The 22516-nt window shown below is 64.3% G+C and overlaps 1 protein-coding gene across 1 annotated transcript in view; it reads right to left on the minus strand.

Moving 5' to 3' along the window:
• Positions 1-5326: 5326 nt before the first annotated feature.
• ASIC4 (acid sensing ion channel subunit family member 4) overlaps positions 5327-22516 on the minus strand; it is a 28812-nt gene continuing 11622 nt past the window's right edge. The window contains 10 exon segments of the mRNA XM_076342802.1: positions 5327-6265; positions 6539-6643; positions 7010-7024; positions 7026-7090; positions 7409-7500; positions 7864-8017; positions 8115-8171; positions 8612-8771; positions 8863-8990; positions 9174-9318. Of these exon segments, the coding sequence (XP_076198917.1) occupies positions 6146-6265; positions 6539-6643; positions 7010-7024; positions 7026-7090; positions 7409-7500; positions 7864-8017; positions 8115-8171; positions 8612-8771; positions 8863-8990; positions 9174-9318 (1041 nt within the window). The 3' untranslated portion in view covers positions 5327-6145.

The raw sequence follows: 22516 nt of genomic DNA on the forward strand, positions 1-22516 counted from the left end.
GACACCCTTGAAAGAGGCAGGGAGGAGCGGCCCCGGGTGCTGACGTGGGTGGCTGAGCAGACAGGGACTTTCTGCAATCCCTGTTCAGGTTTGACCGGTACTTCCATACCACGTGCCGATTATTTGCACAGATGCAGTTGCGGAGGCAGAGTGGTGAAAGGGCAATTTTCCCAATGGGGCAGGAGAAAACACGTGTCTGCTGCCCGTAAACTTCTGCTTCCCTTGAGAAAATTTTCTAAAAGTGTTACTGGCTCACCACGGCCGTCGAGAAGAGCAGCGCAAGTTCCTCTTGGGGAGTTTTTTGGAAGAGGGTGCAAAGGGCCAGTTCAGAGCAAAGCACTCTCAAGCACGAGAGGGGCCGGCTGGGCACACCGGGGCTGGGCGGGCGCCTGCCTCCCCTCTCCTTCCTGCACCGTGGCAAGGAAAGGGACTTAAACCGGGGAAAACCCAAGCTACTACTCTGCTGTTCTGCCACCCCCCCCCGATTTGTTCCCCCAGTGTGGTCATGCAGACACCTCTCTGCAAATGCAGCAGTTAGCCTATAAGTGGGGAAGGCAAAACCTGCTTCTCTAACCCTGCTCGGGTCATTTCTGGCTGTGCTAAACCTCGCAGCAGAGCTACTTCAGCCCTGTCAATGTTAATCAGCTTGATAGCTGACCTTTGGGAGGACGTAGGAAGCGAGGCTGTGTCAGGAGAGGGCTGGAGGGCAAGGGGAACCGCAGTGTTCTTTCGTCCCTGCGCTTTCATTGGGAAGGGGCCAGCGGTATGTTGCTGCGTGTCTCACAGGAGCGGCTCTGCCAGCCGCAGAGTGGGACCCAACCCCGGCAAACATTTCCTCCTGGCCGTGAGCAAAGGCAGGAGAAGCTGCACTGCTTAAGGAGGAGCAGGCAGGGAGATGCTGGGCTTTGCCTGCACCCAATGCCCTGGGTCACAGCCCAACACGCTGCCGAGCCCCTGCGGAGGGTGCGGGGGGCTTTGGCCAGGGGCTTTTCTGGCCAAGCTCGGGGAGATTAGAGCCTTTCGATGATGAGGGAAACAGCTGTTAGCTTTAAGTGCAGGCAGGGCTGCTGCTGGCGCGTGCCTGCCTGCAGGGCTTTCCCTGCACGGGGGTGTCAGCGCCCCCAGCTATGCCTGGGAACGTCCCCTCTGAGGACGTACAGCCCCAGCACAGGGAGACTGCAGGAGCCCGAACCTCCGGGGCTGGGGGGAGAGGCAGGCAGCTCGGCTGGATTTTGATTTTAATTGCCTCCTTGGTTTTTCCAGCCTGCTTGCCCGTTGTCAGGGGCCGAGTGCTGGAAAGCAAGGGCTGTGTGTCCCCTGCCTGGCCCCACTGATGGGCATCACCGGTCCATTTTCCCAGCAAGGGGGTTGTGGGGAAACAGCCTGGAGCAAAGCAGCAAGCTTGGCATGCTCAGGTCATCAGGAGATGCTGAGGGTCACTCCTTTCTCCAGGTGTTGCCTGTCACCACCAACATCTCCGACCAGGAGAAGATGGGGAGGAGGTGACAGCAGTGAAGCCACGTGTCCTGTTGCACTCTGGGGCTCACTTCCAGCCCCTCTGCTCCCAAGCCGGATGGTTTGTTTTCTTTGAAACGTGGCTTTTTCCTGGCAACAACAGTAATTGCGGTGTGTGGCGGTGGAGGCACGGTGGGAAGTGCCTGAGGAGATGCCTGCCCCATGGGCAGAAGGGATCCTCGCCAGCTGCTCCATCCTGGTGCCCCCTCCCTGGGGCCGGCACCTCATCCAGCAGGAGCTGAGTCTGCTGATGCTGTCACCTCCACGGTGACAGGAGTGTCGCCAGCGCAGCTGGTCCTGCCACAGTCGGATGCCTGGCGTTTGTCCAGAGGGCTGTGCTCGTTAAAATTAAGGGCCTGTTTCACTATAGTGGATCCCCTTCTAATTATGCCCCAGCTATTTCGTGTGACTCATTACAGGCGATTCAAGCAGTGCTGCGCTGGGCTGACATCACTTTGCAGCCCAGTGAGCCCTGGGTGGCAGCGGCCCCGTCCCTGGGGAGGGCCGGACCTCCGGTGGCCCTTGGACGGGGGCAACGTGGGAGGCGGCACCTGGAGGCCACACCGCCTTCCAGGTTTGGGGCTGGCCCTGGGGTGCTAAATCTGGGTCATCCCGCTGGTCCTCCTCAGCCCAGCACCATCTGCACCGGGACATCAGGCACAGCGCAGGCAGGGGGGATGCGGGGGTCGTCTCACCTGCCCGTCCTGTTTGGAGGCGGTGGGAGACCTTACAGGAGGTGTTACCTCCAGGTGCCACCAGGAAGTTGCCAAATTAAAGAACAGAGGTGCTGACAGCAACAGATAAAAATAACTTTACATCACAGCTTCGCTAGGTCACCACTACAGGGCTCCTGGGACCTGTCCTGAGTGCGCTTTGCCGGCAGCCTCAGGGAGCTGGGACAGGCCATCCACGAGGCTCAGCCTTTCCTTCGGCCATTCTTCACTCCTGCTCCTCCAAAATCACCTTTATTTTCTTGTGGGCATAGGGTCTGGCTTTGTGGGGGGTTATTCCAGAAAGCCGCTTGCCGGAGCTGGGAGATAAGGAGCCGGAGCAGCATCTTGGTGAGCATGGCATAGCGCTGCACCCAGTCCTCGCCCTCCTGCCCTCCCTGGCCAGCACCACCATGTCCTTCAGGTTTTTTATCAGGACCTGGTCCTTTCTCCGTGTCTCCAGCACCTCCAGCACTGTGCGCTGGGCTCGCCGTGTGATCCTGCTCTCCTCCTCGCTCAGCTCCTCCGACACATCTTCGCTGTGGGGCAGGAGGCAGCAGGAGCTCACGGTCACAGCCTTGGTGTGGATGAAGGTGGCTTCATGGCAGGGCATCCTGGAGGGGCAGATGGGTCAGGACCCAGTGGCAGGGACAGCGTCATCCCAAAGGACCCCAAAGGGACCTGATCCTCTTACCAGGTGATGAAAAGATGTGGCGGATGTAGCTATTTCCTCACTTTTCACTTTAGGACCCAACCCTAGTGCTCCCCTCGCAGGGCATGGTGTGAGCTGTGGGATGGGGTCCTGTGTCCCAGCTGCACCCAGTTAACCTGGGCATCTTCAGCCCTCACTGGTTTAGAGGGAAACCCACGGTGCCCAGTGCTGGCAGCCTCCACCGTGAGGCCAGCCCCTGTCTCCCACTTTGTCCCCTCTCTCTGTGCCGCAGGATGGCCGGGGAGGATGGAGCAGGGTCCAGAGCAGGTAGGAGCTGGAGGAGCATGTCTGCCAGGGAAAGCCTCAGGGCCTTGCCCCAGCAGGGCCCCCTTTCACCCCCATCCATCCTCTGCCTCCCCCATTTCGGTTTCACCCCGCACCCCTTGCCTATGGCACCCATGGGGTCCTGCTGGAGGTCCCACCATGGGACAGCTGATGGTGCCCCTGGCTTCTCACCTGCACTGTGCCCCCCCATCGGGGGGACGGGGCCCATGGTCTGCAGCGGGTGCTGCAGGAGCAGGCAGCTGCTGGCACCGTGCTGGTGATCCCATGTGAGGGCAGTGCCAGTGTAAGCACCGGCTTTTAACTGATAGGGGCTGTGCCTGGTGCTGGTAAGAGGCGTGGGAGCAGAGGGGCCGCGGGTGCCACAGGGGGGCACCCCATGGGCAAGTGGGTCCTGCATGGGGTCCTGGGTGTTGGCAGGGGTGCAGGGTGCTGCTCTGGCACGGGGAATTTGTGGAGCACCCCCCAAAGCACCCCATCTGCCCCCCACCCTGCATCAGCCCCCAGAGGGGCGCTGGTGGGGTGCTGGTGGGGTGCCCACCCTGCCCCGGGGAGGGATTCGACAGTCAGGGTTCGTCTCTGGCAGTTCCTGCTGCTGGTGCCCAGCCGGCAACCACCACACCTCTGCCACACGCTGGGGCTCAAAGAGCTGGGCAGTGGGCAAGGCTTTCTGCAGGCAGCGATGCAGAGATGCTCGCCTTCGGGCCACCTGGCATGCTGGCTTTCATGGTGCCCAGCATGTGGGCGCAGGGCTGTAAAGTGCTCCCTGGGTCCCACCGCCACCTCCCCCCGGGGTGGGACCGGCTCCCCAACTTCTCCGCCCCCCCCAGCCCTGCCTGCTGCCCCCAGCCCTCGCAGGCGGCTCCAGACCTACTTGTGCCTCTTTATTAGGGATCGTTTGTACATTTATAAAACAGTGATGCACATCTCTCACGTTCACCAGCACGAGGGCGTTCGTGCCGGCCCTCCCGCCGCGGTGCCCGTGCCCACCCCGCTCGGGGCTCGCTGCTCCCACTGGCAGGGAGGGAGCCACATCCAGCACCCCCTCCACCCGCCGCAGGAGACCTTGGAGGAGAGCTGGCTGGCATGGCCGTGGCACGTCCCCAGGCTAACACACGGCACCCCTCTGGTGACACTCCTGCTTGTGGGTGGGTGTGGGGAGACCCCATGGGGAGCTGGCACAGGGTGCTCTGGAGGGGCTCCCCAGGGAGCACTGCTGCACCTGCCCTGCTGGGAGGCTTGCTGTGTGTCCCCCCATGCAAGGGGACACAGGACACCATGCAGCTGGGTGCTTGCACCAACAGGGAACATGTTTCCACATGGATGCATATTTTGGGGGGCCGTTGGGCTGCGCATACCCAGAGCCAGGGCTGCCGGGCACATCACCAGGCTGGTGCTCCGGTCCCTGCCCTGTGTCTCCCACATGTGGGGCCATGGGGGGCTGCAAGGATGATGGCTCCTCCTGCATCTATGGCTTTGGCCACGGCGCAGCATGGCCGTGTTCTGTCTACGGGTACCAGGGATAGGGACCAAACCAACAGGGCCAGGGGCCACCTGGCTCAACCCCAGCCTCCCCCAGAGGTCCCAAATTCCTGCCCTGGGGTCCCCCTCTCTGCTGCGTGTGTGTGTCGAGGGGGGCTTTGCCAGCCCACCCCCCCTCCTGAGATATTTTGGGGCGGTTTGCCCTGCGCTGGTGTCTGCTACAGTGGAGGGGGAGGAGGCAATGTCTGACAGGACAGGGGGAGCGCTGTGGGTCCTGCTGTGGGTCCTGCCATCTCGGGGCAGGCAGGAGGACTGTGGGTGCCAGTCCTGGCCGAGGCTCTGGCCGGCGGGTTGGGCTGTGGGTGTCCGGGCGGTGCTGGGCATGGGGCACCCTCCTAACCGTGTACAATCTGGGGGAGGCACAGCAGGTGCTCAGCACCCAGGGGGTGGGAGCATGGCAAGGGGTACGTGCATGGTGCAAAAGAGTGGCCACAGGCAGGGGAGCGCGGGCAGGACCACCCTGCGCCACCTGGGCTGTGCCGGGTGGCTGCACCAAGGGACGAGCCGCTTTGGGCAGTACCTGGGCAAGGAGAGGATGGGGAGGGCTGGGGGGGGCACGGTGGACTGGGGGCAGGAGAGGGGGGAGGCAGTAGGTTTGCAGTGCTGCAATGACTGGGGGCTATCGTGGGCCAACACTGGAGTGTGTGGGGGTGTCACAGTGCAGGGGTCTGGCTGGGAACAGTGATGGGGGGGCTGCAGCCCTGGCAGGTTGCATGAGGCTGGAGAAGGGCGGGCAGATGTTTGGGGGGGGTGTCACAGTGGTGGTGGCGCCAGGGGTCAGGGTCGTGCCATGCAGGTGTGGCTGCAGGTGGGGTGTCCCTGGGCTGGCCGGGGGGCTGTGCTGCTCAGAGGGGTGCCCTGCAATGCTGCCCTGCCCTGCAGCAGGAAGGTGGCAGAGTGGTGGTCCCTGGGGCGCGGTGAAGCTGTTCCAGGCACGTCTCTCTCCTGGGGGGACCATGCAGCGCAGAGACCCCCACCCAGGGAGGGTCAGCAGGGGAGCACTTGGAGGGGCTCGCAGGAACCCCAGCTTACCCCCTGCATGCTCTGCATCGCCAGGGTCCCTCTGCCCTGCACCCCGCTGCTCCCCCAAACCCCCACAGTGTGCCCATCCCCCTCCATGCCGCGTGCTTCAGACAGGGCTGAGCCAGTGTGCTGGGGGCAAGTGGAGGGGATGGGCAAAAGGGCTGGGGGGCTGCTCCGGTGCCAGTGCCGGTGCTGAGGCAGCTCCAGTGGCATCACTGGGGGCGAACGGCACAGCCGGTCCCAGTGGTGGGGTGGGGGAGGCGGGGGCCTGCGCCCACCACGCCCAGTGCCGCAGTCCCTCTCCATGCGGATGGTGGGGAGGGGGGTGGCGGGGGGCTGCCCCCCCCAGTACCGAGCTGGCCTAGCAGGCGAAATCCTCGAAGACACCCTGGTGAGGGTAGTGGTGGCGGTGGTGGTGGTTGGGCAGGATGCCCGCGTTGTAGGCACCCTCCACGTGCCGGCCCAGTGTCTCGCAGGGGCTCTGTGGGAATGGCAGTCAGTGAGGTGGGCACAGAACCCATGCAACCTGCCCCCCCCCCGCCAGCCAGCATAGCCTGTCCCCAGGAGCCCCCCCAGGAGCACCCAGCTCCCTGTCACCCCGAGACTGCCCCAGCTCTGTAGGCTGAGGTCACCAAACGTGGAGCTGCGCTGTCCCTCACTCTTGGGATGATGTCCCTTCCTCCTGGGGTGAGGGCAGATGCTGCCCAGGCCCTTTCCTCGCAGACCCCTGGGCAGCTCCCCCCCACGGGGGTACCTGGTCCTTGAGCTCCTCCAGTCCCAGCGTGGCGATGCTGCCCGAGGGCTTCTTCAGGGGCGGTTTGGAGCGGCGCAGGACCCGGCTCACCCTGTCCCGTATCACCTGGGTGCAGATGGGGGGTCAGCCCTGGACCCGCACGCAGGCAAGCACCCCGTGTGTGGGCACCCCTCTCTGCATGGACCTGCCTCCCACTCCCCTGCCTGCCCTGGGGACACGGGGCTGACAGTGGGGACAGCACCTCTGCCCGCCACCCTCCCCGTCCTCAGGTCACCGAGGGATGCTGCGGGACCTGTCCTCCTCCCACTCACTCCTGCTGTGAGTTCCCCGATTTGGGGGCTGTAGGTAGCCCTCTGGGGTGGCCATGTACAGCACCCCCTCCCCGGGGAGCCTGGTCCCCGCTCTACACCTCGCCTGCGTGCAACGGCCCCACTCCCACCACCGAGCCACAGCCCCGAGGGCTCAGCGCACCTCATAGACATAGTCCCAGGATCTCCAGGATGGTGAGGATGCTGGCGCCGATGAACAGGCCCATTTGTCCCCCGATGTCCCCTGGGGAGGAGGAGGGTGAGATGGTCACCGGGAGCTGCTGTGCAGCCCGCTGGGAGCCCAGGGTGGGCCAGCAGAGCTGCAGGCAGTGCCAGGACTGCCGGACAGCGGGGGACAGAGCAGTCATGGGGGCAGGGGCAGCAGGACGGAGGGAGCAGGGGACATGTGGGACAGGGGACGGCCAGCAGCATGCCCACCCTTCAGCCATGCTGCAGCTGGCTCCCACCCCATGCGGTCCCTCCCCAACCAGCCCTATACCCTCCTGGGCTGGGACCCAGAGCTCCGCGCCTCGGGATCCCAGGGAAAGGTGGGGGGAGTCACCGAGGAGCCCGGCAAGGTCGTAGGCTTTCTTCTGCTCAATGGCCTCGTAGTTGAGCGCCTCAAAGAAGATGTCCAGCACCAGGAAGTTTTCCCTGTGGGGACACCATAGTGCTTGGCAAGGAGGGCTGACCACCAACTCTCCCACCCCCACTGCCCCCCAAACCTCGTGACCCTGTCCGCCAGCCCCCCAGCTCCCAGGTGCGGTGGGGACATGGAAGTGGCATGTCGCAGGTTGGGAGGGACGGTGAGGTGGGGAGATGCTGGCAGGAGGGCTGGGAGGACATGGGTGGGTCAGGGAGATGCTCTAGTCACAGCCACCCTGGGCAGAGAATGCTGCAGGGACCGCACATGCCAGGACCTGCTCCCCACACACTGACAGGAGTGAGGTGGGCGTCCCCCAGGTCCCCAGCCCCCTGCCCACCCCCCCCCGGCACACCCCAGCATCGGCATCTCACCGGATGTAGGTCTCGTTCTTGTTGTACTTGCGGCGAGGGTAGCGCGCCGAGCCCTTGTTGGGGATGCGCACCATGGAGATCTCCTTGCCGTAGCGCGTCAGGTTGCACGGTGTGGGGCAGCTGCAGCGCTCCTGGCTGTCCTCCACTGCTGCGTCTGGGGGCACGCACCCATTGGCATGGCTGCACCCCCCCAACCCCCTCCCCGGGTGCACCCGGCTGGCCCCCAGCCACCCGCCTGCCACCGCACCTACCCAGCGTGTGGTCAGCACACTCAATGTACACGTTGGGGGAGCAGATGGACTCATTGCCTGTGGAGAAGCAGCTGGTTGGCAGGGTGGAGTCTGGCCCACTTCTGCCCCCCGCCCTTGACTCACTCCCCTAAAGGCAGTGGGGCAAGGGTGGCCCCTGGGTGCAGAGGGGATGGGGAACGGGTGGCCCTTGGGTGCAGGTTGTCTGGGGCAGTGGGGCCCCTGGGTACAAGGCAGACAGGGAAAGGGCTGACCTGGCGTGTAAGGACGGTAGGACAGGGGCTGACCCAGCATGCGGAGAGGATGGGGTGGTCCCTGGGTGCAGAGGGATGGGGCAGTGAGGACTCTCGAGTGCAGAAGGATGGGGTGGGAGGGACACTTGGGTGCAGAGGGATGGGGCAGGGGTGATCTTTGGGTGCAGGCTGTAGGGGGCCGAGACAGCCCCGGGTGGGACTGTCGGGGCAGTGGGGTGCCCCCACGCCGTCATGCACACCCCTCACCTGGCATGTGGACCATGCGGCAGTGGCAGCTCCGCACCACAGCCTCCTTCTCACACTGCAGGCGGCAGGCGGCAATGCTGTAGGTGTCGTAGCCGGGCAGCGTCTGCTCCCCCTGCACGCTGGCCCGGCAGTTCCCCCACGGCTGCGGCAGGTAGGTGAGCTGCCGGGGTGAGAGGGGCATCGCTGCAGGGCCGCGTCGGGCTGGGTGCCTGCAAGCACCTCCCCAGGGGCTGTGGGGCATCCTGCCTTACCCGCTGCTCCTGGCAGGACACGAAGGTCTGGAAGCCGGGCGAGACACCAAAGCCCAGCTGATGGATGTAGGGCGGCTCATCCTGGCTGTGGATCTGGACCCGGATGCCAGCTTCGAATGATGTCTCATCTGCGGAAGAAGGACAGAGGGGCTGCATGCCTGCACTCACCGAGCACCTGCACCCTGGGGCCCAGCACCCCTCCAGTGCCCCGCTTGCCCCATAGCCCCCCCTCCGGGGTGCCCTGCTTGCCCAGCAGCCCTCCCTCCCAGCACCCCTCGCCTGTTCCCTGCCCGAGTCGTGGCCCCACTCACTGGTCTCTCTCCAGATGGGCAGGTACTCTTCCTGCTGGATGTCCAGCATGATCTCCAGCCCGTTGCCCATGCCGCCCTGGCGGGTCACGCGCGGGTTCCTCCGGTCCCCATTGAAGGTATAGCACTTACCATAGCGTGTGTAGACCTGGGGATGGAGAAAGGGGAGGGGTGAGGGAGCCGGCAGGGATCTGGCAGGGCGTCCTGCAAGCAGGATGAGGTCCAGGGACACCTTTCCAATCTCATGGAGGTGCTGGAAGGGGGAACAGTCTTGCATGGCCCTTGGAAGGGCTCATCAAAGCCTCCCCCTCCCCCCCCCGCTGCCACCCCTCTGCCCTTGATGGGATAGTGTGAAGCATTGCTCCCAGCACCCATGGGGCAGTTCAGCTGTCCTGCCCCTGCCAGGAGGGGACTCACGGGGGCAAAGTGCTGGGGGCCACAGCGCTCTCCCTGAAAGCGGCACTCCACCAGCATGTCCTCGATCTGGTGGCCCAGACGGTGGAAGAAGCTCTGCATGGTGTGCTCGGAGCGGCGGGGTGGCAAGAAGCGTGAGTAGTTGGCGAGACGCATCAGCCACGCACGCCGGTCCTCCCCCAGCACGGCCAGCATCTCGGGCACCAGCGAGCGGTTCTCCTGGGCCAGCCCCAGCCACTGCCCCACCGAGTAGAGGTCGGGCTTGGTGAGGCGCAGGAAGCGTGCCCGGTTGGGGTTGCAGAGGGTGACGGCTGGGAAGCGGAGCTGGGGGGCCCAGGCGAGGCGCGCCCGGATGTGCACAGGGTGCGAGAGCAGGTGGTGCAGGCGGTCAGCGGCACCGGTGGCCAGCAGCCCAGCGGAGGCCAGGAAGGCCAGGCTCCAGAGCAGGCGGCGCAGGCGGGACTGCGGCCGGGTGCACATGTAGTGCAGCCCAGGGATCCTGGTGGCTCGCAGGACGCCGATGGTGAGCTGGGCAGCACTACCGTCCCGAGCCACTGCCAGGGCTTCCCCATCCTGGCAGCAGGCAAGGGGCAGCGGCATGGCTGCAGGCAGGGTGGCTCCTCTGGAAAGTGGAATGCAGTCTGCCCCTGAGGCTGCCTGGGGTCGCTGGTCCCCTCCAGGGATCTCTCACTCCCGGGAGGCTTTTGCTCTGCACCTTCCTGGAGACGAATGTGGCAGGCGCCTTCCCGAGCTGTTCTGGTGACGGGCGAGGGGAGGGAGAGGAGGGGGCTGCTGCAAACACACGCCTTCCCCCAACCTCCATTCGGGAATGGAAAATTCCTCCCTGAGCCGGGCTGGGACGGGGGAGGTGTGTTGCATTACCCCAGGCAGGGTGAACTGGCAGCACCCAGTGCCCCAGCATGGTGGGCACCCGCGTCTGGATGGTGATGCCCTGTCCCAGCCACACCGTGTGAGCCCTGTGCCTAGGGATGCTGCGCCCCAGCTCATCCCCATTGTCCCCTGCCCTGGCACTGCAGCCCCCCCCGGATCCCTGCCTGGACCCCCAGGGTCCCCAACTGTGGCTGCTCTGGGTCTGGGGGCCCTGCCCCACAGAGGCAGGACAGTGCCAGGCCTGGGGGGGGGCATTGCCAGCGCTGCTCGAAACCACATGCGTACCTTGGTCCCCAGTGCTGTACCCTGGTATCCCCCACCCTGGAGCTGGGGACTTCAGTGGATCTGGGCCCTGTGGGGTAGGAGAAGCGGGGCTGTGGGGCAGGAGGAGTAAAGCTGTGGGGCGGGAGGCTGCGTGGGAGCCCACCTGAGCCCGGCGGGTGCTTTGAAGTGACGGTGAGGCTGTGATCAGAGCGCGGTGGCGGTGGGGGGGAGGTGTGTCTCTGCACCAGGCTGTCAGCATGGCTGGCAGGGCCCCGACAGCCTGTCAGGGTGCCTTCAAAGCTCAGCACCGCGCTCCCTGGCAGCCTCTCATCTCCTGCTGCCGCTGCTCCCAGGCACACACCTTTGGCACCAGCCCTGCCGAGGCACGGGCTGGCCCCGGGGGGGGGGGGGGGGGGGGGCATCCGCAGCCCCAGGAGGAGGGCAGTGGTGAAAGGGGGGACTGGAAAGAGGGGAGCTCCTGCTCGCCTCAGCAGTGACTCCCAGCACCAGCCACGCTGCCGGCCTTGCTGCCTGAGCAAGGCATGACTCTGTAGCCATCCTGGGGACCCGGCCAGGATCCAACCTGGCAGCTTGGTGACAGGCACAGGAGGACGCCAGGCAGGTCAGGAACGGGGTTTGGCCTCAGGGAATGGGATGGGCGCCGAGGGAGGTGAGCGGAGGCAGTGGGCAGCATCTCCAGTGCCCAGGGGTGGCAGGGCACTTCCCTCCCACCCCACCTCCATTGCATGCCCTGCCCCGCAGCAGGGAGAAGCCCAGCCCAAAGGCACCCAGGGTGCCAGTCTGGCCCTCGCTGGCTCTGGCCAGGGCCAGGCCCCGGCACCCCGGTAGCCCGGCTCCCGGCAGCCGCAGGCCGGGCGGTGGGTGAGGGCTCCGGCAGGGGGCAGCAGGGCCCCACGTTTGGGCGGCACAGGGCGCGCAGCGCCGGCCCCGCCGGGCACCCTCCCTCCCCAGCACCCGTTCGCCCGGCCCGGCCCCGCCGTCCCCAGGGCAGAGCCGGGCCAGGCAGGATCGGGCCCCCCAGCTGCCCTCCCTGGCTCCTATCGCAGCCCCGCCTTCGGGTCCTGCCGCGGCACAGCGCAGGGCAGGTGAGGGCAGCGTCCCAGCCCCGCCGACGGCAGCGTCGTCCGGGCAGCAGTGGGGAGCGGCCAGCCCCACGGCACGGTGTGCCCTGGGAAGGACGGTCCCCATCCCGCCCGCCACGGGCTGCCAGCGCTGCCGCTTGCTTTGCTGGAGGAGCAAATGCTCTTGCGGGGCCGCAGTGCTTCCCTGGGACAGAGCTCAGCCCCCTGGGGACACAAAGCCAGGGCTGTGGAGCGGCCCTCCCCACCCACACGGCCCCACGCCCCAGAGCTGTCACCGGTCCTGGCACCACCCCCGCCACGGCACAACGCCAGTGTGAGCAGGAGCACTGCGGCGAGCTCCCTGCTCTCTGCACCCTCGGGACCGGCCCAGTGGGTCACCCCACCCCACACTGAGCTGTTCCCTCCAGCCTGTGTGTCCCTGCACCGTCCCCGGAACACGGCTCAGCGGCCCGCACCCCCCCGTGCCGGCGCATCTGCGTGGGGCTGCTCGAGCTGTCTTGGCTCTTTGCTGAGATTTATTGTGGCTCCGAGAGCTGGAGGCTGCCAGCCTGATACCATCAGCCCCTTGCACACCAGGGCAGCTTTTATATTAGTTTTCTTTAAACGGAGGATGAGCTTCCCAGGCTGGAGGAAATGTCATTTCTCTGAACGCTTCCATCTCATGTCAGTTCAGACTTTTCCAGGCAGCATCACAATCACCCTGGGGCAGGGTGAGGGATGGGGACAGGATGCATAGGCTGGGGCACGTGGGAACAGACAGCTTGGGGACAGGGACCGGTGCTGGGCAGGACTGGAGGAGAAGGTCCAGCAGTGGCGGTGGCCTTGTCTCCTGTCCCCTGCAGCCCCAGGCAAGTGGGCACAGCTGCAGGGGCGCACGGGGAGGGCAGGGATGCCGGTGGCACCCAGCTGAGTTACTCACTTGTCGGCTGCCAGGGTGCCAAGGCCAGCTGTGAAATTGCGCTGGCGAGAGCACAGCACAGTCCTGAAGGGTTTTGCCTTTCCAGCATGACAAACCCAGTTAGATAACAGGGAGTGCGTGAGGAGGAGGAGGAGGAGGAGGAGGAGGAGGAGGAGGAAGGGCAGAGGAGAGCCTGCCTGTATGGGGAACATGATTTCCTCCCCACAGCTGACCCAGAAAAGTGCCTTGCAGGGCTGGAGCACACGTGTCCAGCCAGGGACGACGCCTGGGTCACGGGCTCCTGGGCATCCTGCTTCACTCACCGGGCACCCATGGGTGCCGCAGCCTTGGCGCTGGGGTGGCAGGATTCCCTCACTGCATGCCGGTCTCCCTGCTCAGCCGCCGCACACCGGCATCCCCGTGCTGTGCTCACATGCAGGGGAGACCCCATTAGGGAGGTAATTTCTCGACACGATTCCTCATTTCCCTGCTCTCTGCTGTGGAGACACGCTGACCTTGACAGAAATAGCTGCTTCTGCCTTGGCAGGCGGATCCCAGCCAGAGATCGCCGGAGGTCGTGCCATCCTCCTCCCCACCCCACACAGCTCCGGGGCCACCCAAGTCCCCTCCACCCCCCTGGGACTTGCTGTCCTGCCCCCCCTGTTGAGGGGAGCCCCATAGGAGCAAGGTGCTGGCTCCCAGCATCCTCACCCCATCTCACGCCAACCCACCCATGAGCACTGGGGACACGAGGACCAGTCCCATGCACTCCCAGTCCCCCATCCCCACTGCTGCCAGCCCATTGTGCCAGCCTCTGGCTGATCCCAGCTCACGCCGGTATTTCCACGGCTTACACAGCTCCCCACAGTATTTAGCCTCTGGAAGAGGATGTTAAACATTGCAAGCAGTGACAAATCCTGATTGCTCTGAGGAGACAAGAGGCCATGCTAAGCTTTCAGCCAAATGTCTGCATGCGAGGGAAACGAGCTGCAGCACATGCGGCACTGGCAGGTCCTGCTCCTGCATGCCCGGGGCACCCAGCCCTGCTCCCACATCCCTGCTGGGACACCCAGCCCTGCTCCAACATCCCTGCTGGGACACACAGCCCTGCTCCCATGTCCCCGCTGGGACACACAGCTGGCAGGCAGGCCTTGGGCATGGGCACACCATGCAGGAGCAAGTATCCCAGCATAGAGACACCCCTGAGAACAGTCATCACTGGGGCATGATGGGGATGGGGACAGGGATGGGAAGACACTGGAGTGCTGCCCACCCTGGGCTTCGCGGGGATGCTAGTCCAGGTGTAACCTTGAGGGTGATCTCCAGGTATCCCAGCCCAGAGAGCAAATCAGCATGGACAGGGCTGTGGTATAAAGGAAAGCAGCCTCCAAAACTGGAAATGCTGCTTCCTGAGTGAGCGCAGGCAGCTGGAGGCACAGGGGTGCCCCTGGCCAGGAGACACGGTGCAGGAGCTGGGGCCAAACTGGAACGACACTGGCAGAGCTGGGAAAACAGCATGCCCATGCATGCTGCCCCCCACTCTGCTCCTGCCCCCCGCCACAGCCATCACGGCCCCAGAGTCCGGCTCTGCTGGAGCCCCCCGCCGCATCCCCGGCAGCCCGCTCCCCCTGCACAACGCAGCCAGGCCCCGCCTGGGTGCCCCAGGAGGGAAGCCGCAGCGCTGACGCCAGCATTGCAACTGCCCAGGATATGAGATCCGCTTGGATTCAGCAATTTCAACTCATTTCAAGCCCGATTCTGCAGCAATTTTCTGAGCCAGTGGGATGTTTTCACCTCTGCAAACGTCCCCTCTCATGCATGGTCGCACCATTTCCCTTCCCCGCTCCCAGGAGGTGTTGGGGAATTGGCTCGACCCCAGCTCTGGTGGCGGCACATCCATCCCCCATACTGACAGCCCCTCGACGCAGCCCCCTGCCCCATGCAGAGCTGCCAGGATGGCTCCTGTGGGATGCAGCCCTGCTAGTGGGGGCCGGGGCTCCTGCCTCCATGGGGTGTAGGGCTCTGCAGCCTCAGTCCTGGCAGAGCAAGGCACCTTTGGCCCCGAGCAGGGCTGCAAAGGGCCACACTCTGGAGCATCATCCCCGGCGCCCCGACCTGCTTCCCGAGGAGGAGGGAGAGCAGTGGGGCAGCAGCAGGTCTGGGGGATGCTGCGGGCATATCTCAGAGGGGCTGGGACTCCTCCTGCCACCGCAGATGTGCCTCTCTGTGTGCCACAGGCCAACCCTTGCCAGCTGAGCCCCCTTGGCCAGGCCTGAGCCAGCAGAGGAGACGTGGGTGTGTGGGGCCAGCAGAACCCCTCTCGTGCCAAGCAGGCTCGCTGCTGGAATACCAAGTACTCAGCTGTGCCACGGGCTGCGCTGCCAGCCGGGCAGAGCAGTGGGAGGCACACAAGCCCCGGCGCCAGGCATGGCGAGCAGGTCACCGCCAGGCTGCTGCATTGGGGCCAGTGTGCAGCACAGTGCCCCCCGGGAGTGGGCAAGATCTGGACCAGGGCTCCCTGTTCCTGGCAGGTCAGGAGCACAGGGATGCGATGCATGGCAGAGGGATGCACCGTGCGCACGGGCCAGGACACCTTCCCAGCGCATCTGCCCCAGCGCTGCCAGTGACGTCAGTAAGGCAAGGGGACATTGGCACCATCCTGCTTTCAGGAGCAGCATCCGTGACAGCACACCCAAACTCGTGTGTCAGGGAAGGAGCTCTCCCTGCAAGCCATCGCCCCATGAGTCCTGCACCGGCCAAGCCAGGAGCCAGAGGGGGCCATACCGCCAGTGCCACACGGAGCCAGGGTGGCTGTGACACGGATGTGAGGGGCTGAGGACCCCACGTCCTCACCTCTTGGCCCCGCTGCGCAGGCGCGGCAGCACACAGCTGCCTCTGATAGCAAAGCAAGTGCCATCGCAAAGTTGTGCTTTCCCCTCCCACTGCTCCTGGGGTGAATTCGTCCCAGAATCTCACTCAGCTCCTCATTTCCAACCTAAATGTATTCATGGTCAGTTTGTACCATTTGTTCTCATGCCAGCATTGTCCCTTAGCTTAAATAGCTCTCTTCCCTCCCTTGTGTTTACTCCCTTGATGTATTTATAAACAGCAATCCCATCTCCTCGCAGCCTCCAGCCTGCCAGCCCGCACGTGCCAATCACTCCCGGTTTCCTCTCTTGATTCAGGCTCTGCTCGCCTGCACAGCCCGGCTGCCTGGCACAGCATCTGCTCCAGCTCCCTGGCAGCTTCCTCAGCCTCGCCTGCCCAGGGCTTGCACACTGCTCCGGTGAGGTCCCTGGCCCACGCAGACGCATGACTCTGCCCTTTCCATCCCACAGCGGCCATGGGGCAGCATCCCACCCAGGTCGGGACCACTGCCCTGGCTGGGGCTAACCTGCTCCCTGCAGATCTCCTGGTAGCTTGTGCTTTCATACGGTTTGCTTGCACTATGCACTTTAAAGCATCCACCAAAAGGGTCACCTGGGTAGGTGAAGGAGCCAACACCAAGGGAATTGCAAAAGATGAAGTGCCGGGGCTGCTGGCAGAGCAGGGAGGCATGCTGCAGCACAGGGCAGGGGTGCAGAGAGGCAGGGGAGCACGAGCCAGGGAAGCCCACTTCAGCATGTCGGCAGCCAGCAAGCCTCTCTGAGATGCTGAGCATGCTGCCTGCCTACTCTGGTAGCACGAGGGTCAGGTGCTGGGGTTGCAGGAAGTTTCTGCCCCACTTTTCTGCCTCCTGCTTCCCCCCAGAGGAAGATGGGGAAAGCCATGGGGCAGAGCCAGGAGGGGCTCAGGGTCCCCATGGGAAAGGTGGACGAAAGCTGCAACCCCAAACATGTCAGAGCAAGCTCGCTGAGCTGCTAACATGCTCCTTGGCCCAGGTTTGGACTGTGCCAAGCAGCAGTCCTGCCATTGCTCTGTGCATCCCTCCAGTGCTCTCCAGCCGGCTTCCCATCCTCAGACACCCCCTGCGCCCGGCACGCTGCCCCTGGGCATGCAGCACAGCACGCTATGGATAAGCACTGGGATGGGCTGCAGCCCAGCCTCGCTGCTGCAAACCCAACAAAACACGCACACACACACACAGAGCAATAATTATGGTTTTGGGTAGCGGGCTCCTCTTGGCAGCTGGAGGAGACCCAGTGCCATGCGTGGTGCTGTGCAGACACAGCCGCTCTGTGCCACTTGGCCCCAGGACCAGGGAAGGATCCCCAGCCCTGTGGTTTCATGCAGAGATGTAGCGCTGAGTCCATCCATCCTGCAGGCTGGAGAAAGCAGGGAACATCAAAGATACCTGAAAGTGGGGTACGCAGGGTTCCCGGGGCTCCTTTGTGGAGCTCAGACAGCCTCTGCTCTCTGGCTGCTGTCACCCTGCAGGGACCCCAGTGCCGCAGGATGTCCCCTGCCCTGCAAGTACATCAGTGCCTCTGCACGATGCGGGTTGAATGCTGGTGGTTTTTGGCTGAGAGACAGCAGCAGATCCTGGGTGCCACCGGCCCTGCCTCGCTCCCCTTCGCGTGCCGGGGCACTGCGGGGAGGCAGCACGCAGCACTGCAGTCCCCGCTGCTCTCCTGCCCAGCACAGGCAGAGCTCTCCAGGCAGCACCGTCCCTGGGGACCGCTTCTCTTTGAAAGCAACCGTGCAGGGAGAGCTGCGCCGCCTGTCCCCGAAGGGTTAACAAGCAATTTCCTTTGCTGACAGCTCAGAGACCGTTCACTATCGACTGCGGGAGAATAAGAGGGGAGAAGCAGCGAGATAAAAAGGCAGCAGAGCTGGCACCGCCTGCTTAATCCCAGCGTTTAATCTGCTGGGGCAGCGCAGGCAGCCTTATCTCGCCGTCCTTCTGCTGCTCCATCTCATTACTGCTCCCACGGCTGCGCGGGCCGCGCCGCCAGGAGATGTAAGAGCTGAGCCGGGGAGCGCTGGCCTGGGGCAGCGGCTGCTGCCAGCACGCCTCGCTCCGCAGCCTCCGCCAGGCCCGCTGCGCTGGCGGGCACATGCCGGCACCCCACGCCTGGCACACATGCATCCCCCCCGCTGCCCAGCCGGAGCGGGGTGGCTGCACAGGGACACACACGCACACAGGGATGTGCACACGGGCTGCACCCACGGAGCGTGCTGTCTCATACATGGTGCTGCTCACGCCTGGCACTGTCACACAGCCTCGGGGACACGCTGCCAGCGTCACACATGCACACACACATTTCCTGGTCTTTGCCCCCGCACATGTGCTCTGGTGGTCCAGCCTATGCAATGCCCGTGCCCCCATGGGTGGATGGAGGATGCAGGGCTCCTCGGGATGGTGCATGTAGGACACAGCAGGGCCAGGACAGCAGGCAGGGCAATGCCACCTCACCCTGCATGTCCCCGTCCCTCCATCCTCACCTATCGAGGTGCTCCCCTGATGGGTGCCAGACCAACTCTGCTCCGTCTGCTCATCCCACTGGGCACACCACAGCCAATGTCGCTGGGTCACCCCCAGCCTGGCCCTGGCAGCTCCTGCAGCTGCAGGGCAGGGGTGGGCAGGAGGGGGGCCGCCTCCTGGGAGCCGGCAGGTGCTGGCACAGACACTGTCCCTCCAGCCATGGCATTTATCTGTAAATCCACAGCACTGACATGGTGCAGATGTTGTCTGGGGGCTTGTCACGGGGGTTATCCTGCTGCCTACGGATGGGTTTACACTGATATGATTTATTGTCACCCTGGCTGAAGTGCTGCCAGCGCCTCACTGCCTGCTCCTCTTGCAAGGTGGCAAGAGCACGAGCGGCACCTCGCTGAGTGGCAGCTGGCAGAGTGGATCCCTGGACAGGAGGAGAGCTGGGCACATCCCTCTGCTCCCCGCTGCCAGGGCTGATGGGTCCCCTGCCAACCTGTCCCAGGGTACCTCACCCAGCCTCTCACTATTGCAGCGGGATGCGGGGGGCTGCTGGACCCCGAGCTGGACCAGGCTGAGCAGAGCACACATCTGTGCTGCCAGAGATTTGCTGAAGTGCTGGCAGCACAGCTCCTGTCACAGCTCAGCGGCTTCACGGCTGTCCTGTATGGTGTGGGACTCGCGGGGCTGCCGGGGCGGCCGTGCGTGGAGCCACTGCAGGCAGGATGGCCCGGGCAGGGAGCAGAGGGAAGCCCCCCAACCTGCAGCCTGACCCCAGCATCGCACGGAAGCCAGGAGGGCAGCTATGGGAGCCGGGGCCTCATGCATGCCCTGCCCCTGGGTGACATGGGGTGGGCAGGAATACCACAAAAAGGGGAATTTGGCCCCAAGGCACCCTGCTCTGTCCTGGTCCCTCACCCACGCCCTGCCGCCTGCCCCCCCGCCACGGTCCCCAGCACTGATTTCCCTGGGGCCAGCAGGGATTGCCCTGAGCCACCTGGTGCGGCCAGGCAGGGCCTGAACCAGGCTAAATCCCTGAGCAGTGGGAGGGGGAGCTGCCTGCCAGCATCCCCCTGTCCCCAAAGTCACCGCATAAGCCCTGCACAGCTCCCCCACGACCCTGCTCCATCCCGGCTCCCACCTCTTCCCCTTCTCCTCCCCTCCAGCCGCTGACCCCTGATGATGCTGGGGGCTCCACTCTCTCTGCCAACATGAATTTGACGCCAGCATGTCAGAACCAAAGGAAACAACACGCAGACAAACAGCCCGAGCCCTGGCTGCACCCTCCTCCCCAGGGCCAGCCTGGGGGGCTGTGGGGGCCGGGGGGCCATTCGGGGTGATGGTGTAACCCACCAGCACATCGGGAGCCCGAGTGAAGTGGGGTGATCACAGCCCAGTGGGAAAGGGCTCGTTAATAGCTGAGCCCTTTTACTAGAGATTAGGGAGCTGCGCGGCTTTGATCTTTGATTGCCAATTTACATCTTGAAGGCGCTGGGACCTCATCGAGCCTCCGTGCAACCCTTTGTGGTTATCTCGTGGCTAATGGATTTGTTCTTAATGCTGGAGCGTGCAGGCTAAAGGCTGATTAAACCCTCTCCGCGGCGCTAAATCAATGGAACAAACATGATAGGGGTTGGCTTTCCCCAGCCCGCGTGTTCCCGGGCAGAGGGGCTGATTGACAGAGCCCCTGTGCCCCGGCACTGGTGGGGGCTCCCTCCTTGGGGCTGCCGGGCAGGGGATGAGGTGCAGGCACCAGGGACAACCCTGCAGCCCGTATCCCCGTATCCCCATCCTCTGCTCGCCATGCACACGGTGATGGGCTGGGGGAGCTCAGGACTCCTGGGGTGTCTGTCCCTCTTGGATGCTGGGGCCACATTGCGCTTGTGCTGGTCCTCAGAGTCTGCAGGAGCACCCCAGTCCCCCCCGGCTCCTCCCAGCTCCCAGGGCTTGCTGTGGGAGCAGAGACATATCTTGGCAGGGATGGGATGGGACAACCTGCCCCTGCAGCTGGGGGACTCCTTCCCCCTCCTCATGCCCCCTTTACCTCCCACATACTGGGGAGCAGCACTGGCAGCTCCCACCTCTGTCCTTCAGACCATCTCCCCTTCCCCGTGCTCGGAGCCAGCGCCGCGTTCCCAGGACCATGTGCTGCCTGCAGCAGCCCATACACCACATGCTGTGAGCAGCAGTAACTGTACACACTTTCCATAATGCCCATGGTCTCCACGGCATGCCCAGCTTCAGGAAAATGCAATTCCCACTGTGTCTGCAGGCAGGATTAGCAGAGGGGACAAGCTGCACCCTGCCCACAGATGGCCCAGAAACAACCGGCCTCCTGTCCTACCTGCTGCCCAGGCTGGGGGCCTGGGGACAGGAGCTGAGCGCCTGAGACAGGCAGGACTAATGTTTTGGGGACTCGGAGCTGTGGGGAGGAGGGTTGTGCGGCTGCAAGCCACGAGGAGACTGGCTGAGAGCATTTTGCACGCTTTGCTTTTTGCAGGGCTCACGGCATCGCCCCAGATGCTGCCAGGGCAGAGCTGCCTGCAGGTCTGGTGGCATTTGAGTGGCAGAAGCCACGAGCAGGGACCCTGCTCCAGGGCCCGAGCTGCCTGTGCTGGAGGATGAGACGTGAGCTGCAACACAGTGAAGCTCAGACCAGTGCCTTGCTGGGAATCAGTCTGTGGGGAGAAGGTGCTGGGAGCAGCTCCACTGGTCCCAGGCTGTGCCCATGCCAGGCTCGGCCCCGGCGAGCAGCAGCTGCGGCGGAGGCAGCCAGGCTGCTGCACGGCATGGAGCTAGCGGTATCACACACCGAGATTCTCATCTGCGAACCTCGCTATTGAATCATCTCCCCTCCACCAATATTTACCGACTGCGGGAGATAAAGTGGCTACAAAAGTCATCGGTGCCAGCATTTCAATCCACCCAGGCTGGCAGCAGAGGGGTGGCCGGGCGGGCTGGCAGCCCCCCGAGGCGGCGGGGCCCTGACAGCTCAGCCCCCCGAGGCCCCTGCCCCAGCTCCCAGCCCCGACCAGCTGAGCAGCCCCTGCACCCTGCCTGCAGCAGCACGGAGGGGAGCCAGGACCCTTCCACACCCCTGCCTGCCAGGATGGATGTTCCTGCCACGGGCACCGCTGCCAGCGCCAGCCTGCCCTGGGCATCAGCACAGACCCCCCTCCCGCCCTCACCCCCACCTCTGCACCAGGACAGCCATCTCCACTCGGTCAGCATCTCCCCTGCAACCCTCAATGCAGCACCAACCCACCCCCTCCAGTACTGCCCCATCCACTCCATGTCATCCCAGTGTCCCCAGCTATCACTGCCCTGCCCTGCCTGCACCACGCAGCCCCCTCTCACCCTTGCTCCAGGCTGCCTGTGCAGTCTCTGCAGCAGTCCCTGAGTGGGTGAGGCAGGACGTGATGCCAAGATACAGCTCCTGGAGGAGAAGCCCAGAGCATTATCAGCCCGGGGAGTTAATTAAGGTCATGTCAGGCGATAAGGAAACAGGATGTCAGAGCAGCAGCAGCGCAGGGGGGTCAGAGCCAGAAAAACTCCCTCTGAAAAGCAACTCCACTGAGATGTGATCAGCCAGGCGCTCGGGGACGGAGTGGCTGTCACAGCCACACGTGCAGGGGCTTTGAGGACAGCACCGCACACGCTGGACCCATGTCCAGTACGGGATGGGATGGAGATTGAGATGGGATGGGGATGGGATGGGATGGGATGGGATGGGATGGGATGGGGATGGGGATGGGGATTGGGGATGGGGATGGGATGGGACGGGATGGGGATGGGGATGGGATGGGGCTGGACAGGGGGCCTGGCTGTGATACACCATGCCTGGGCAGGGAAAGCTGGCTGAGCAGCCCTGGTTATCTGCCTCTGTCCTTGCACAGGAGCAATGCGCCCTGGTGCGACCAGCACCGTGCTGGCAGGGCAGGAATTGCTGTGAACCTCTGCCCATAACTAGCACATATAATTGCAGACACTCTCTGATTAGCAGGACCTCAGAGCCGGGCACGCCAGGCTGCTTGACAGCGCTCGTGCTGCTTCTGCCTCAGACTGTTTGCCTCCCCGCTCAGTGATGGCTTTGCCCCTCAGGCCGGGCAGTGCCACGGGGCTGGGAGAGCAGGGCTGGCCTGGCATTGCACAGCATGGTGCACAATGGGGTGGCAGGAGCAGGCTGGGGACCCAGGGGATATGCGTAGGGGACACACTGCCAGTGCAAACGCGTCTCTTCTGCGTGAGTAGCTGCGGCACCCAGCACCCTGCCTGGCCGGACGGGAGCTGAGCCGCCGGGACGTAATTAATACTTGCATTTATCTCGGCTGGATTTGCATAGTTCCCTCAGTCCCGCGCTGCCGGGAAGGCGGGCTGCTCCGTGCCCTTCCTGGGGGTAGCA

The sequence above is a fragment of the Aptenodytes patagonicus genome, chromosome 6 (genome assembly GCF_965638725.1).
Source record: "Aptenodytes patagonicus chromosome 6, bAptPat1.pri.cur, whole genome shotgun sequence".
NCBI classification, from domain to species: domain Eukaryota; kingdom Metazoa; phylum Chordata; class Aves; order Sphenisciformes; family Spheniscidae; genus Aptenodytes; species Aptenodytes patagonicus.